Source organism: Tachyglossus aculeatus, chromosome 6 (assembly GCF_015852505.1).
Source record: "Tachyglossus aculeatus isolate mTacAcu1 chromosome 6, mTacAcu1.pri, whole genome shotgun sequence".
NCBI lineage: Eukaryota > Metazoa > Chordata > Mammalia > Monotremata > Tachyglossidae > Tachyglossus > Tachyglossus aculeatus.
Window position 1 is genome coordinate 33,305,097 of NC_052071.1, and position 16,933 is coordinate 33,322,029.

General features: G+C 39.8%; 1 protein-coding gene across 1 annotated transcript in view; it reads left to right on the forward strand.

Annotated features, from left to right (window-relative positions):
• The window catches only part of GPC4 (glypican 4), a 103,196-nt gene that overhangs the window by 59,535 nt on the left and 26,728 nt on the right, over window positions 1-16,933 (forward strand). Inside the window, exon 2 of the mRNA XM_038747957.1 lies at window positions 3,267-3,425. Within this exon, the coding sequence (XP_038603885.1) occupies window positions 3,267-3,425 (159 nt within the window). The remainder of the gene's footprint in view (window positions 1-3,266; window positions 3,426-16,933) is intronic.

Here is a 16,933-nt window from a genome sequence, read left to right on the forward strand (position 1 = left end):
GTCAACTAGCAAGGTGACTATGTACCAGTGAAATAGATGTTTTTAAGTGTACATAAAAGTATTCAATTCTCAGTGTTAGCTTTTGCATCCTTTTCAGCAAGAAAAATACCTTCTGCAAATATATTAAAGGTATATTATAAATTTAACACCAAGTTGAGAGTAAACAGCTGTAGAAATAGTCATTTAATTTCTATTCAAGTCAGGTGAAGTACCTCACAGGTTGAGGAAACAGTGTGAAGGGAGGCTCATTGTTTGAGCCAAGGTAAACTTTGTGTAATTGGGAAAGTGTGCTAAATGAAGTGTTGAAACAGGGTATCCCTGTAATGTGGATGCTGGCAGAGCCTGGTTATGTCAGTGTTCAAATTTCTTTTTGAGGAAGGAACTGGGGTTAAGTAGGAACCTTGCTTACATTTTCCCAAAAAGCCTAAGCCTACTCCATCCCAGAATCACTTGGGAAAGAACAGGAGCTCTCCAGTTATCATTCCACACACTCTCTCTCTTGCTGCTGAATTGGAATGAGGGTCTTCTGGAAGATCCTGCTATGTTCTGCTTGTATGTGAGTACTCAAGCTCGAGATAACGGTCCTTAAAAACACCTTAAAAACTTGGTTTCCAACAATAGGCGGTGCCTTCTGTCTGAGCAGCCCCACTTAGAGATGTGGTGATAGCTCCAAATGAGCAAGGAGTTAAAGCAGAGCTGGTGAGCTCCTATTTCTGCATCCGGTGATAGTCTTTGAACACTGACATGTGGAATCTCACTGTCAGCAGTGTCATCTTTGAATATGAAGGATTACATGTGTGTGCGCCTGAATTCACAAAGCATTAAATGTTTAGTACAGTGCATTACACACAGTAAAAGCTCAATAAATATCATTGATTAAATTTCTTGAGATTTTAAGAATGCAAAACCTTTCATTGCACACCTGAATCCAGAAAGGGAATTCCGTCAATCATCTTAAATAGAGTAAGTTACTGCTGGCTTTTCGTCCACGTCTATGGCACAGTTTTTTTTTCAAATCAGTCAGTGTATTGCATACTTTCTGGGTGCAGAGCACTGCCTTGAGGGCTTGGGAGAGAAAAACAGAGTAAGTAGGTGCAATCGAGTCTTTTTTTACTAATGAGCCTTATTTTTAAGAAAACACTTGTAAAGAGCTGTTACTTTCCATTTTATTCCCCAGACTGTACAGGTCTGGTGGAACGTGTCTGGCAACCCTGTTTTGTACTCTTCCAAGTACATAGGACAGTGCTCTGCACACAGTAAGCCATTAGTAAATACCATTGATTTACTCTTTTGAACATTTCCACCCCCACTGTAAATTCAGTTACACTGTTAAGACTATAACAGTTTTAGCCTTCCAGGTTTGCATATTAGAAAATTTAATCTCCAGAATATTTCAATTATTAATTGTTTCCCTGGATTCAAATAAGTCCCTGCTGCACAATTTTGAGCCTAGTGGGAGGATTTTTTTTATATAACACAGGTGTTTCCATAAAATTGAGTTTTAGCAACAATACTTCCTAAACAGCATCCAGAGTTGCCTATAATTCCACATCTGTACAGTTTGCTGTGGAATGGTCCATTTGCTACATCTGTTGGCCAAGAAGTTCAGTAATGCCAAAGAAAACAAACAAAACTCTGGAGGCAGAGGTTGTTTGAAGATGCTTTGACTTAATACAGTTTAACAGTATATTTTTTAGTATATTAAGTATAATATACTTTTTAGTATAATTGAAAAACTTTTTCCACCCTCTCTACTGGCTGGAAGGACGTGTGGGCATGTGTCCGATCTTGAATGAAAAATCAAGTGTTAAATGAAGTGTCAACTTTTTCTGTCACAAAAAAGTGCTTTTTCTGAAGTATCTTTACAGGCCAGCCTAATACACTTGACCTAGAAAGAGTTGTAGTACTAGTATTTATTAAATGCCTACTGTGTGTAAAGCTTTGAACTAACTGCTTGGAGAAAATCCACAGGTGAGAGTCATTGGCCCTAGGGCTCCAGGGGCTCACAGTCTAAGGACCAGGAGGGAAGGGTTTGGTGACAGAAATAATGGGGAGCATGATATAGTCAGCAACATCAAAGAAGAGTCCAACAAGTCTGCTGGTAAAGGGCCTCAAGGGGATGCCACCCAGCTCACATTCAGATCTTCCCAACATTTTAAAGTGAAATCCCATGGTCCTACCTGCACAGGGCATGCCATGCCCTGGAGGTCATCATGGGAAGGTAGCAGGGGCTCCTGTTAGTTTCGCTTGGCAGTGTGGAGGAAGGAGAGGATCTTGTGAGCGATTCAGAAATGTATCAATCTATTCTTCCACTTGTCCATTTTACACTCTCCACAGACATTTCAAACATCATGCCTTGGTATGGTTTAAAAACTGCGTAACTAAGATGGTGTTCCCACTATTTTACTTCCAGAACTTGCCCCTGCCTACTTCTCTATCTCCATGAAAGGTCATTCTATCCGTTGATGGAACTTAGGTCTTGTTCAACTCTTCACTAGTCTTTTGCTCTGCTCATTGAGCTTGCTCCCGAACTTTCCAATTATTTTCCCTGCACTTCGCTTCCCCCCACTACACCCACACATAGACACAGGCACACACAAAAACCTGCCTGCCTTTGGTACATCCTTAAAATCTGAAGGACAAGATACTTATATAAAATGCCCCTCCACTGAGAAATTTAATGCATCTAATCTCATGTCGTATTCGCTGAGATAAACTCACTCATTACAATGAAAGCCAAGATGGAGCTCATTCACATGATATGATTTGGTGGAAAAATTGGAAGCTAGCAAGAAATTTAGTAATCAGGGGATGAATTTTTTTACTGTAGGTTGGCAATGAATCTTGTACGTCTCCTGGCCTTCGTACAGAATCATAGCCATTAGGGTTCACACTGATTTAGGTATAAAGCTTTATGTCTCTGGCTTGGGGATATTTTTTGAAAGAAAGCCTTGGTTGAAGCACTGGAGTAAGGTGTTTTATGATAATTTAGAAAATGTGCACAAATGACCCAACAATAGGAGTGGCAGTGGGAAGGTAGCTACTGTGAACCTGCAAGGAGAAATAAATCACCAGAAACAAGTTGTATCTTACTCTAGCCAGGATGATGATGTTTGTGTGGATCTCATCACCCATATAATGCTGGATTTAGCCCTTCAGTGGACTTTGTCCAAAACCATAAAAGTGGCTAAATGCTCTCTGCCAAAAGCAACTCCTTTGGACTTTGTTGTGTAACATGCCATTTTTTTTATTATTTAATCTTTCAGGTGATCATTTGAAAGTATGTCCCCGAGGTTACACGTGTTGTTCTCAGGAAATGGAGGAGAAGTACAGCCAGCAAAGTAAAGACGACTTCAGAGGCTCTGTCGGAGAGCACTGCAATCTCTTGCAAACAACATTTGGCTCTCGATATAAGAAGTTTGATGGTATGTACTGAAACTTAAAATCAGTGCCTGATGTTTAATATATTGTGGTGTTTCTGGACTCTGCTTTGTGTATGAGGGGAATTGAACCTTGTTAATTCCTCAGTCCACAGAAATGAAGAAATATTGATGCTTAAAATATTTGTTTTAAGAAAAGATGCATACTCATCCTTTTCATTTTAGAAAGCTAGTTCAGCCATTAATTTTAAATTGGAGGTAGTTCTGTAAGTCAAAATTGGTAAAATATGAAGTGTAGATCATACATCAGGACAATCTTTAGGTCTCTAAAAATGTGTATTGGCTAACATTATTTTCACTTGGTGTAGTAGAAAGGATGCAGTTGATACAAGTGAGAATCAGTAGCCTAGGTAATGATGATGTCTTCTTTTAAAATAACTTGCCTGCAGTCTGATTTCTTTTAGAACCTACTTCATTTTTTTGTTATCATTGGTTCTATTAGCTAGTGCTGATTTTTGTAATGTAGTTATGTGGGCAGGTTATTCACTATGCCAATTGTATGAGGCCTATTGCTTTCTCCTTCCAGGTGCTTACAACCTAGTTATTTATCTACCGCTCATTAGGTGTAGAAACTTGCAAGTAGAGGCCTGCAGTTTTTGCTTTAGTAGTTTAATTTCTTTTAGATCTCGCTTAAATTTTTTGAGGACTTGGACTTTTGATTCTGTGCTGTCTTGTAATACTGGTTCCACTCAAGTATGCTAATTTCAGGAAGATTGTGATAGTCTTAAATTGGTATTCTCATTCCGAAAAGCTCACCAAATAAACTGAGCATTTTTTTTTCTTAATTTGAGGGAGGTTTTGTCTTTGTTTTTAGTGCTTTATTTATATTTTTGCAAGAGAGAGGAGAAATAGTTTCCTCCCAATTCCATTTCTTAAGAAACAGGTTGCACTGATCATTCTACTTGTCACCAGCTTGTAACTGCAGTAGTTGGCATGGACAGACCCATGACTTCAGCCTGTTTTCTGTCCCCATCTAGAAAGAGTTTAAATCAAGAGTAGGTTCAAATTCTTCTTTTCAGAAATGTGAAGTTAGTTGGGAGTAAAGTACATACACACACATATATGTGCAACTGGAAATATGAGGTAATACAGACCACTTTTCTAACACTATGTGAACACTTTACTCCCAACTAACTTCACATTTCTGAAAAGATGAATTTGAATCTACTCTTGATTTATATATATACACACACTCACAATTACCCACATTAGATATACACAGCAGCATGGCTCAGTGGAAAAAGCCCAGGCTTTGGAGTCAGAGGTCATGGGTTCAAATTCTGGCTCCGCCACTTGTCAGCTATGTGACTTTGGCAAGTCACTTAACTTCTCTGGGCCTCAGTTACCTCATCTGGAAAATGGGAATTAAGTCTGTGAGCCCCATGTGGGACAACTTCATTACCTTGTATCTACCCCAGCGCTTAGAACAGTGCTTTGCACATAGTAAGCACTTAATGCCATCATTATTATTGTTATTATTATAAGACTATATATAGTCTTATACACACACACGTGCAATTGGAAATATGAGGTAATACAGACCACCTTGTGTGTATCTGATGTAGGTAGTTATATGCATGTGCATTTACTTATTTTTTCATGTTGAAGTGGTCTTTTCACTTCCATCTTTTAAAGCCACTCTGGTATCTGGGGTCCAGTTAAATGGAAAAAATGCAAACCTGTGAAAATGACTCATTTGAGTGGTTAAACCAAATTGACAGGGTTTGCCTCTTCTGTAGTATCCTCAAACGGTTCCAGCTTCTTTTTATCTGCTGATTTATGTACTCAAAGGTTAATCTAGGCTGCTGTTAATTTTGTATCTTTTGAAACTGAAATGCACACCAGTTCTTTTGACTGTTCCCTCCATCCCTTTCTCCAAAAGCCCTTTAAATGTGATACTCACACATGGATGGGGTACCTCTGACAATAAGATGAAGCCCCAGTCCAGGGATCTGGAGGGCAGCCATTCATTCAATTATATTTATTGAGCACTTACTTTGTACAGAGCACAATACTAAGTGCATGGGAAAGTACAACAATTGTGTGTATATTTGTTCATAATTATATGATTTTCATTTGAAGATGATAATAACTGTGGTATTTGTTAAGCGCTTATTGTGTGGTGTAGATACAAAATAAGCAGATTGGAGCTCACAGTTTGAAGTGAAGAGAACAGGCATTTTATCCGCATTTTATTCATTCATTCATTCAATCGTATTTATTGAGCGCTTACTGTGTGCAGAGCACTGTACTAAGCGCTTGGGAAGTACAAGTTGGCAACATATAGAGACGGTCCCTACCCAACAGTGGGCTCACAGTCTAGAAGGGGGAGGCAGACAACAAAACAAAACGTGGACAGGTGTCAAGTCATCCGAATAAACAGAAGTAAAGCTAGATGCACATCATTAACAAAATAAATAGAATAGTAAATATGTACAAGTAAAATAGAGTAATCTGTACAAACATATATACAGGTGCAGTGGAGAGGGGAAGGAGGTAGGGCCGGGGGGATGGGGAGGAGAAGAGGAAAAAGGGGGCTCAGTTTGGGAAGGCCTCCTGGAGGAGGTGAGCTCTCAGTAGGGCTTTGAAGGGAGGAAGAGAGCTAGCTTGGCAGATCTGGGGAGGGAAGGCATTCCAGGCCAGGGGAGGACGAGGGCTGGGGATCGACGGTGGAACAGGCAAGAACGAGGTACAGTGAGGAGGTCAGCGGCAGAGGAGCGGAGGGTGCAGGCTGGGCTGTAGAAGTAGAGAAGGGAGGTGAGGTAGGAGGGGGCGAGGTGATGGAGAGCCTTGAAGCTGAGGGTGAGGAGTTTCTGCCTGATGCATAGGTTGACTGGTAGCCACTGGAGATTTTTGAGGAGGGGAGTAACATGCCCAGATGAGGAAACTGAGGCCAGAAAAGTTAAGTTACTTAGCTATGGTCACACAGCAGCCAAGTGTCAGAGTCAGCATTAGAACCCAGGTCCTATGACTTTCCAGGCCTATGTTCCATCTACTAGACCATGCTGCTTCTCAGCTGCTCACAGTGAAACTTGGTCCATGTGTGAATAAGTGTCATTGAAAGACAACCTTTTCTGCACTGAATCCATGAAAAGACAATAGGGCATACCCTCTAGACTTTTGTCCAAAACAGTTGGCTTGTAAATTCCTAAATTGGACTCAGGCACCAAGGATGCTGCTGCAAGATGCTTCTTCAGCAACGAGGAGACCAAATTGGGTGGGACTCTAAAATTTGGTAGGGGAAGAAAAGGGAAGGAGACAAGGAATATCCTATCTCTCTTTTAGCTGGGCAAGCCCTTGATTTGTCTTGTAGTGATGAATGGACTGAACCATCCATACCGTTTCTAGTTATTCACTTCCAAATAGTACACACTGTGAGATGACAGGCCAGTGTCACAAGTTGGTTATCAGTCAATCAGCTGCTTGCAGTCTGGCCTAGTGAAGAAAGCACAGACTGGGGAGTCAGAGGACCAGGGTTCTAAACCTGTCTCTGTCACTTACCCACCGTATGACCTTGGGCAAGTCACTTAATGTCTCTGTGCCTCAGTTTCTTCAACTGTAAACTGATAATTCATTTACCTGCTCTCCCTCCCGCTTAAGCTGTGAGCCCCATGTAGGACACAAACTGTGTCTGACCTGATTTATTTACACCTCAAACCCTTATTGTTCAGTGGGATCACCCTGCTGGGAGGGTTGAGGAAAGCTCAATATTTATGTGCTGCCCTCTCATTCAGAAATCCACGGGACCAGATAGACGGGATAGAGTGGATTGAGAGCCTTAAAGTGAGTGGAGAGGAATTTCTGTTTGATGCAGAGGTGGATGGGCATCCACCAGAGGTTCTTGAGTGGGGAGACATAGACTGAACAGTTTTTCAGAAAAATGATCCAGGCAGCAGACTGAAGTATAGACTGGAAGGGAGGAAGATAGGATGCAGGGTGGTCAGAGAGGAGGCTGATGCAGTAGTCAAGGTGGGAAATAATGAATGCTTTAGATCAGCATGATAGCAGTTTGGGTGGAGAGAAAAGGGATACTAATAATAATAACGGCATTTATTAAGTGCTTACTATGTGCAAAGCACTGTTCTAAGCGCTGGGGAGGTTACAAGGTGATTAGGTTGTCCCGGGGGTGCTCACAGTCTTAATCCCCATTTTCCAGATGAGGTAACTGAGGCCCAGAGAAGTTAAGTAATTTGCCCAAAGTCACAAAGCTGACAAGTGGCGGAGCCAGGATTTGAACCCATGCCCTCTGACTCCAAAGCCCGGGCTCTTTCCACTGAGCCACACTGCTTTTAGTGATGTTGTGAAGGTAAAACTGACAGGATTTCATGACAGATTGAAAGTGTGGGTTGTTTGATAGAAACGAGTCTAGGATAAGGCCAACGTTATGGGCTCGTGAGATGGGGAGGATGGTGGTGCTATCTTCAGTGATAGGAAAGTCAGGGGGAAGAGAGGATTTGGTTTGAAAGATGAGGAATTCTGTTTGAGAGTGAAACAGTGTGGTCTAAAGGAAAGAGCACTGGCATGAGTGCCAGAGGTTCTAGGATCTAATCCCCTATCCACCACTTGTCTGCCGTGTGACCTTGAGCAAGTCACTTCACTTCTCTGAGCTTCTGTTATCTCATCTGTAAAAAGGGGATTAAGACTGTGAGCCCCACGTGGGACAATCTGATTACTGTGTAACCCGTGCTTACAACAGTGTTTAGCATGTAGTAAGTGCTTACCAAATACCATCATTATTATTATTATTAGTTGAAGCCATGGGACTGAGTTCTCCAAGGGAGTGGGTGTAAGATGGAGAATAGAAGGGGACCAAAAACTGAGCCTTGAGGGACCCCCATTGTCAGAGGATGGGAGACTTTTTCCAAGCACGTAATACAGTGCTCTGCACACAGTAAGCTCTCAATAAATACAAATGAGTGAACGAATGAATGATTGAGAAAGGTTTAGAAGGAGTAATTAGAGATAAGATATAGGAGGAGAACCAAGAGAGGACAGTTTTAGTGTGAAGCCAAGGTTAGGTAATGTTCCTAGGAGAAGGGAATGGTCCACAGTATTGAAAGCAGCAGGTGGGTAGTGGAAGATTTGGATGGCATAGTGGCCATTGGATTTGGCAAGAAGATCATTTACCTTAAAGAGTGCAGTTTCAGTGGAGTGAAGTGGGTGGAAATCAGATTGGAGGAGACCAAGGAAATAATTGAGAGGAGAGGACATGGAGGCAGTGGGTCTAGTCAGCTCACTCAAGGAGTTTGTAGTTTGCACTCCTCCTTATTGCTCACTGTACTGTGCCCAAGGAGAAAAGCAGTCTTAAAACATGTAATTAAATGAGTACTATTTATTTATAAGCTTTAAAATGTTTTGTTGCTCAATACTGTCTCAATTTTATATTTGTGTGTTGCCCATACAAAGTTTTTCTACATATGGAGTCTTAAAAGGAACCATTACAAGAATGTGTTGTTTAAAGAAAATTGATTTATCCCAAGTAAAAGAAAAAACAAGTCATTCTCTTTTCAACAGCTCACTTAATTAGGAAGGGCAGGGTAGGTCATAAAGAGTTGCAGGTCAGGTGCAAACAGGAAATAAGACAGGTCAAAAAGGATATGAGGAATCCTTTGCATGGGATGTCACAGTTGTTAAAAGGTTCTTCAGATCTATCATACATGAATTCACCTAGGAAATGAGAAGGGACCACTTGAAGATGTAAAATGTACGTAGGTGAAAAAAGAAGTAGCTAAGAAGATGCTTAATGGTTTGTCTCTTAAGGCCAACTTGTACTTCCCAAGCACTTAGTACAGTGCTCTGCACACAGTAAGTGCTCAATAAATACGATTGAATGAATGATTGTATTAGGGAGACTCATAAACCAGTTTGTTTATTTTTTAAACTGCCTTTTCTAAGAGGATGGGTCAAAATGAGTAAAGCCTTACCCAATAAGCTAGAACAGAGCAAAATCCTGAAGACCCTAGTAGGTGCAGTGGAGGTGCAGTGCTGCTTTCAGGAATTCACTGTGAATTTTTACTCTGCTCTCCACCGCAACCTCCAAGGTCTTCCTCAGGGATGTATTCCCAACAGTGTGATCAACTGTCAAAAACAGATTGACACACAAATCCTGTGGGTACTAAAGGATCTACTCGCCAAGGCATAGTGTCTGTCAAGATGGGGCACCAGGCCCAGTTGTGCTTAAACAAATTCCCTTAAAGAATAAATAATAATAATAATTATGGTATTTGTTAAGCGCTTACTATGTTCCAAGCACTGTTCTAAGCACTGGGATAAATACAGGGTAATTAGGTTGTCCCATGTGGGGCTCACAGTCTTAATCCCCATTTTTCAGATGAGGTAACACACTGAGAAGTTAAATGGCTTGCCCAAGGTCACACAGCAGACAAGTGGTGGAGTCGGTATTAGAGCGCATGTCCTCTTGACTCCCAAGCCTGTGCTCTTTCCACTAAGCCACACTGCTTCTCCACCCTCAAAGATGCAGCATTTGATGAGGAACACCTATCGGGCCAGGGCATGCCATCAATTTATGGATAGTTTCAGAGAGGAAAAAAAATAATAAAAAGATGGTATACACCCATCAACAACCCATTGATGTGCAAGAATCCTCACAAGCAGAGGAATAGGATCTACTGTGTGGACCATAGCAAAAAGGCATAGAATAGGCAGATCATACATCACTACACACAAACACATCACATCACTTCTCCTGAAGTTAGAGTTGCTTGGCCAGATGTCCACTGCTGCTGGAAACCTCAAAAGAAAGACTGGAGCAACTCTATGCTGCATACACTCCCCCCTTGGTGTATGGAGAAGGCCCTCCATTACTCTACTCCATTACTCTATTTATTTATTTATTTTATTTGTACATATCTATTCTATTTATTTTATTTTGTTAGTATGTTTGGTTTTGTTCTCTGTCTCCCCCTTTTAGACTGTGAGCCCACTGTTGGGTAGGGACTGTCTCTATATGTTGCCAATTTGTGCTTCCCAAGCGCTTAGTACAGTGCTCTGCACATAGTAAGCGCTCAATAAATACGATTGATTGATTGATTGGAGAGTGTTCGGGACAATGAGGCTTCTGAAATGCTTCCATGTGGGAGCCCCTCATCTTCAGGGGGAATGAGTCCATCATCTTAGACTTCTTGAGGATGAAGTTGAGGAACAGTGCCTGATGCCTGATCCCTAGGCTTGTGGTAAGTGAGCAGTCCTTTGAGGATCTCCTTCTTCTTCCATTTTCTTTAGGACCTCCATACAAGCTAGATACCTAGAGAGTCTGTCCTGTATTCAAAGTGAATGAGAGGGCAGCACATAAATAAAAGTCACAAGGGTTTGGGGTGTTGGGGTACTAGAGGCCCAACCCTTTTTCCTTAGGAAAATGGTCTCTGGGTCAAACTTCCAAAACACCTTACCATCATTGCTTTTGTAGCAAAACTGTTAAGATTTAAGCATTTCATTTTTAAAGCTATGCAGTGAAGTTGTACCAGTAAATGCTAACATATGCTTGAAAGTAGGGCAAACAATTTTGTCTTGCCCTTCCCATCCGGATTTCATATTCAATAAGTATGTTAGTATTGAGTTCTTGGGTTTCTCAGCACATCAGGAAAACGATTATGAAACTCTGGATCGTTTCTCCCTGGTGTAAATTACAAATGTGGTAGAGGCAGTTAAAGAAGACATTAAAACTAACAGGCAAAAAGGCATAGAGCAGCCAGACCATACATCACTACACACAAATATATCACATCACTTCTCCAGAAGTTAGAGTTGCTTGGCCAGATATCCACTGCTGCCTGATACCTGAAAAGAGGAACTCTGTGCAGAACTACAAAGTAGAGAAGCTGATGTATATTTGCATCTTTCCTTATATCTTTTCCAAATGACTATCTGTCAAGAAGTAACCTTGTGCACCTTCATGTAGAGCCAGCTGGAGGGTGGAACCCGATGTCTTTCTTTTTTCGTTAACGGAGTGGTATCTATTAGGATTTTCCTCAGAGAGAATTGTGTGGAGAATTGGGAGTCCTTTGTATCTGCATGAAAATGAGCATTTAAAATTTGTGTATTTACAAATGCCACCACAGATTGGGCAGTCCTAATTTCACATAATTTTCATGTTATAAATTTTCTTTACTTTCTCTTCTCACCCTTTTCCCTGTTTCACAGGACCCACTTCCACATCCACTCCTCCCTACGCCATTGAACAAGGAAATATACTGAAGGAAATTGTAATAGCCAGCTACTCCCCCTGCTGGCTCCCTGTGGGAGATTTCTTCCTTGTCTATTGTTGCTCTATGTTGTGGCACTGCCAATTAGCATACTTTAATTATCACTGGAGTAGGCTAGTAAACACCTGGGTTTTCTTGCTGTAAGTGGGACACCAAAGGATTCTTATCTCGGTGAAGCCTAGTTTAGAGCAGGGGAAGAACTTCAATGAAGTGTTTGAAATGGGAGAAGTTAGTAGTTTACTACCAGTCTTCTGTTAAATCTAGGAATTAGAGACATTTATTTAAAAATGCTTAAACACCCACAAAAACTAGCAGGGTAAAATGCATTTAAGGAAAATAAAAAAGAGTATCGTCAATCCATTAAACATACGCTTCTAATGTATTGGGTTCGGTTTAAGATTAAGTCATCAGTGGTCAGAGAGATTGTCACAACATACATATAGTATGTATTTTTAAAATCAGAGAAAACTGTCTTATGTTAAGTGCACTTGTGTGTGAAATATATAACTTTTAATGCCCAAATAGAATGGAATCCTTTAGTAGAACTTGACTCAACTGTAAAATCAAGCGCTTAGTACAGTGCTTTGCACACGGGAGGCGCTCAGTAAATATGATTGAATTTATTGTCTTAAAATGCCATACTAATAATTTGTTATTCATTTACGAAGTCTTTGTGTGTCCAGTGATATTTTGGAGAATGAATAAAAGCAAAATGTTATAATGTTTTTTGTTAAATACCACATCTTGTACCAGATTTTGTTTCTAGTCCAGGGCATAGTACAGTGCTTGGCACAAAGTAAGCCCTAACCAAGTACCATTATTATTATTAGGAGTAGTAGTATTGTACACTTAACTATGTAGTAAGTAGTATTATTATTGTACACTTATTATGTGCCAAGCCCCAGGATAGATACAAGATAATCAGGTTGGACCCAATCCCTGACCCAAATGGGGCTCACGTTTTAAGGTGGGAGGGAGATTAGGTATTTAAATAATCTCCATTTTGTAGATGAGGAAGCTGAGATGCAAGAGAAGTCGTGACTTGCCTATGGTCACACAACAGTGAAGTGGCAGAGCAGAGATCAATCAATCAATCAATCGTATTTATTGAGCGCTTACTGTGTGCAGAGCACTGTACTAAGCGCTTGGGAAGTACAAGTTGGCAACATATATTAGACCCCAGGTCCTCTAACTCCCAGGTCCATGCCCATTTCACTACGCCATATTGCTTTTTTGTTTTTCAACTATGCATAACAAATTGTGTGCTGATTTAAACAGAATTATTGAATTTGTCTGTTGTTTTTAACCCTGCATCTTAGTATGTGGGGTTTTTTTTTTGGTAGTTGGGTTGAACTTCCAACTGCTTCTTGGGCAGCAGCTATACTAGTATACCTTGAAGCCGTAAGCATGTAGTACAGTGCTGTGCACACACTAAGCGCTCAATAAATATGATTGAACTCTCAAGTAGACACCTGATATTCAGCTACTGTACTCTTAGTTTTCACTAACTGATTTTTAACAACAGTTGTAGTACTTGGAAATGATGAGCACAGATTTAGATTTCTAATTTTGAGATAAGAAACAACAGCCCTGCCTTTTAAAGTCTTCATTAACTTCAAACCTACAATCAGATCTTGAGGGTAGGGAGATAGCATGTGTGGACTGAGAAACAAATGTTGCTTTGTTTCTCTCATCACAGATTGTTTACTTTGATTCCTATCTTTAAAGTGTTCCATTCTTGGTTTTTCCAAATCTTTTAAGAGATTTAGGTTCTTATTGTTTCTGAATAATTCATTTCAGGCTGAGAATGTAAAGTCCCTGATCTTTAAACATTTTGAGTTCCTTTAAGAGCAGAAAGGTATTGATTTATCATCTATGAAATGTATGTGTTTAGAGTTTACATGAATTTAGGTGGTGATAATTTCATGAGAACAGATTATTTGTACCATGCTGTAAAACGTGTTTTTTACAATGCTGTTAAGCAGAAAAGTAATCTTGTTTGTACACATCCTTTGAGGAGAATAAGTAAACTTTTAGTACAACCAAAAGGTGTTAATTTATAGTGCAACGCACACAATTGAAATTGAATAGAAGCTTCTACTTATCAAGTTCACAATTTAATTGTAGAATCTGTCCTAGTTCATTAATCATTTAACAGTTCTTTGTTTTTCAAAATTGAGAATGTCAATTTACCAAATTGACTTTGAGGGCTGTTTTTAAGACCATGACAAAACTGGGTAGCTTTTGGATGCCTTTTAATCCAGGAACTTTTGGTGTGAGGTGAGAAGCTCAACCCGTTTCTCAAAGGCCAAAGTTATGGAAAGAAGCACATTTTATTTGTTATTTATTCTAATGCACTGCATGGTAAATTTGAACAAAAACTAGGGTGTAATGAGGTCCATTAAGTTTCCATTGGAAAATAAACTGCTAAAAACCCTGAAATGTTTTTTAGTTTTCTATATGCCCCAAGGTCTCTAAATAGTTACATCTTGCTCTTTCCAGTATGCACCCTTCCTGTTTGTGAACAGTTGGGTATATCTTCATTCCCCTTTTTGTGAGGAATGCCTGTTTTATGTCTCCCTCTTACCCCACCCCCCTAGCTCAATTAGGGTATCTCTGAAATATTAGGAAGTCCATAGTAGTTGGGCTGGGTAACTACTTTCCACCACGGAGGGCTGTTAGGAATAAAGGCACCACACAAATTAGGTGTTTTCATCAGTTGTGTATTTGATGATATATAAAAGTATGCAGCACTGTACTAGACATTAAGTTTCTGACAAAACAATGTAACAGGTTTATGAAGATCAACTGGGTTCAACAAAATCTTGGCCTTTTGACCAGGAGTAGGTCTTCAATTATAGCTCCATTGTGCTTCATTCATTCATTCAATCGTATTTATTGAGCGCTTACTGTGTGCAGAGCACTGTACTAAGCGCTTGGGAAGTACAAGTTGGTAACATATAGACGGTCCCTACCCAATACCGGGTTCACAGTCTAGAAGAGGGAGACAGACAACAAAACAACACATATTAACAAAATAAAATAAATAGAATAGTAAATATGTACAAGTAAAATAAATAGAGTAACAAATCTGTACAGACATATATACAGGTGCTGTGGGGAGGGGAATGAGGTAGGGCCGGGGGATAGGGAGGGGGAGGAGGGGGAGAGGAAGGAGGGGGCTCAAATATTATCTGTTAAGCACTTACTATGTGCCAAGCACTGTTCTAAGCACTGGGGTAAATACAAGGTAATCAGGTTGTGTCCCACGTGGGGCTCACAGTCTTAATCCCCATTTTACAGATGATGTAACTGAGGCACAGAGAAGTGAAGTGACTTGCCCAAAGTCACACAGCTGACATGTGAGGGAGCTGGGATTAGAACCCATGACCTCTGACTCCCAAGCCCGTGTTCTTACCACTAAGCCACGCCATTTCTCTTGCCACACCGCTTCTGCTGTGAAGCAGAGGGGGGCAGCATCAGTGGTGATCCCCATTTTTGTAGATAGCCTGAGACCACTGATAATGCATGTCCCAGGCATGAACCAAAGAAACCTGATTTTTCACCGAACTTAAACATTTGTAAGATATACAGATTCTTTAAACTTGCTGGGTGTTCTGACACTCTGTTAATATGGATGCACTTAGAAGTTTGTTTTTCTACTCCCTTTGAGCATTTGGAAGATTAACACTTGAATTACGGTGAGTGGAGTATAGGGAAAAGTTACGTAATGGGATTGTATATCTTAAAATGTTTTCTGGATGGGGACACATGTAATTAAAAATCAGTTTCATGGAAATTCTCATTACATTTACGAGCTGTGAGCCCATTCCGAAGGCATATAAATGTGTGATCTCTCTGGACCCTAAATTAAAGGGCCTGAAAAAATTGAAGGAACGGAAGTAAGCTTTCAAGGTGATTAAGTGTATTAGAAATTAATATATACCACCAACTAATCTCTAAAGTATAAACTAAACTAGAAAAATCTCCTTTGACAGGAAATGCCAGTCATGGGAACTAAAGTAGAGGTTCGTGCTGATACTGAACAGAGGACATTTAGGTTTTGAAATCAATCTCTTCTTCACTGGATCATTTCTCTTGTACTCCTAAGAGGTTGCATTATATATAGCTAAGTAAACCCCCGAGCCCCATGACTTTAATCAGGAACTCTAAGAATGTTTCACTTTTTCCAGAAAACTTTCTCTGTACTAAAGCTGTTGTTTGTACTGGAGCACTTTGAAGCCTAAAAGTATGAACTTCAACATACTTTATACATTTTAACAAGGTTTAAATTCAAACAGGGCCAAAGATGTTTTTTTCCCAACAGCTTCAAGGCTCCAAGCATCATCCCCTTGAGAATTAAATGCACAGACCCATTTTATTAAAAAGTATTTATTGAATGTGAGTCATGAGAACCCAGATCAAAAATCAGAACATTTAAACATTAAATGGTATACATTGAGAAACAAGCCTCCTAGTGTTTTTCATACACAAATATGGGTAGAAATGGCTAGAACTCACCCAGGAGCTTTGAACAACGGTGGGTTTTCCTATTAATTTTCAGAATATAATGTCATATCATTGAGTCTTTGCACTTAATTCTGTTTTGGAATTTACAGTAGTATTACATGGTAGCCAGGTTAAACAATAATTGGTTTGTCTCTTATGCGGTAAGTTAATTTTTATTTATTACAAGTAGAACATGTGTTCAAAATCAGTCATTTGTCTTTGTCAGATGATGAATTCAATCTTGTTTCAGAAAAAAGTTGTAAACTAGTCTCTCATCTTCAGATTTGGTTTTTCCAGATATAACAACTGCTGATATTCATACTTTGAATTTACTTTGTATTTCTTTAATTTTTATAGATTTTGGTAGTCATATTTTCTAAGTAATTTAATGGGGTCCTACTTACGAATTTGATAGCCGGGAGCCTTATTTATACAATGATGAAATTCTATAACAACTTTAAATGGTTGGTTTAACTCTTAACCACCTCTTCGTTCCACAATATGTGCTCTGAAAACAGATAAGGGGTCTGGTCATCTTTGTGTGTGTGCACAAATAAAACATTATATCTAATAAAACATTTTACCCAATATATGGTATTGAGAAAAGAGTTAGGCACAAGCTGGCTTCATATAAATTCAGTTATAGCAAACTGTTTCCTGATGATAACCTGTAGACTATCCTGGTACCCATTTTAATTTTTATTTTACTTGCTCATATTGTTTTCTGAAATAACTCCTGAGAAAAATGCTGTTTTCTGTTTT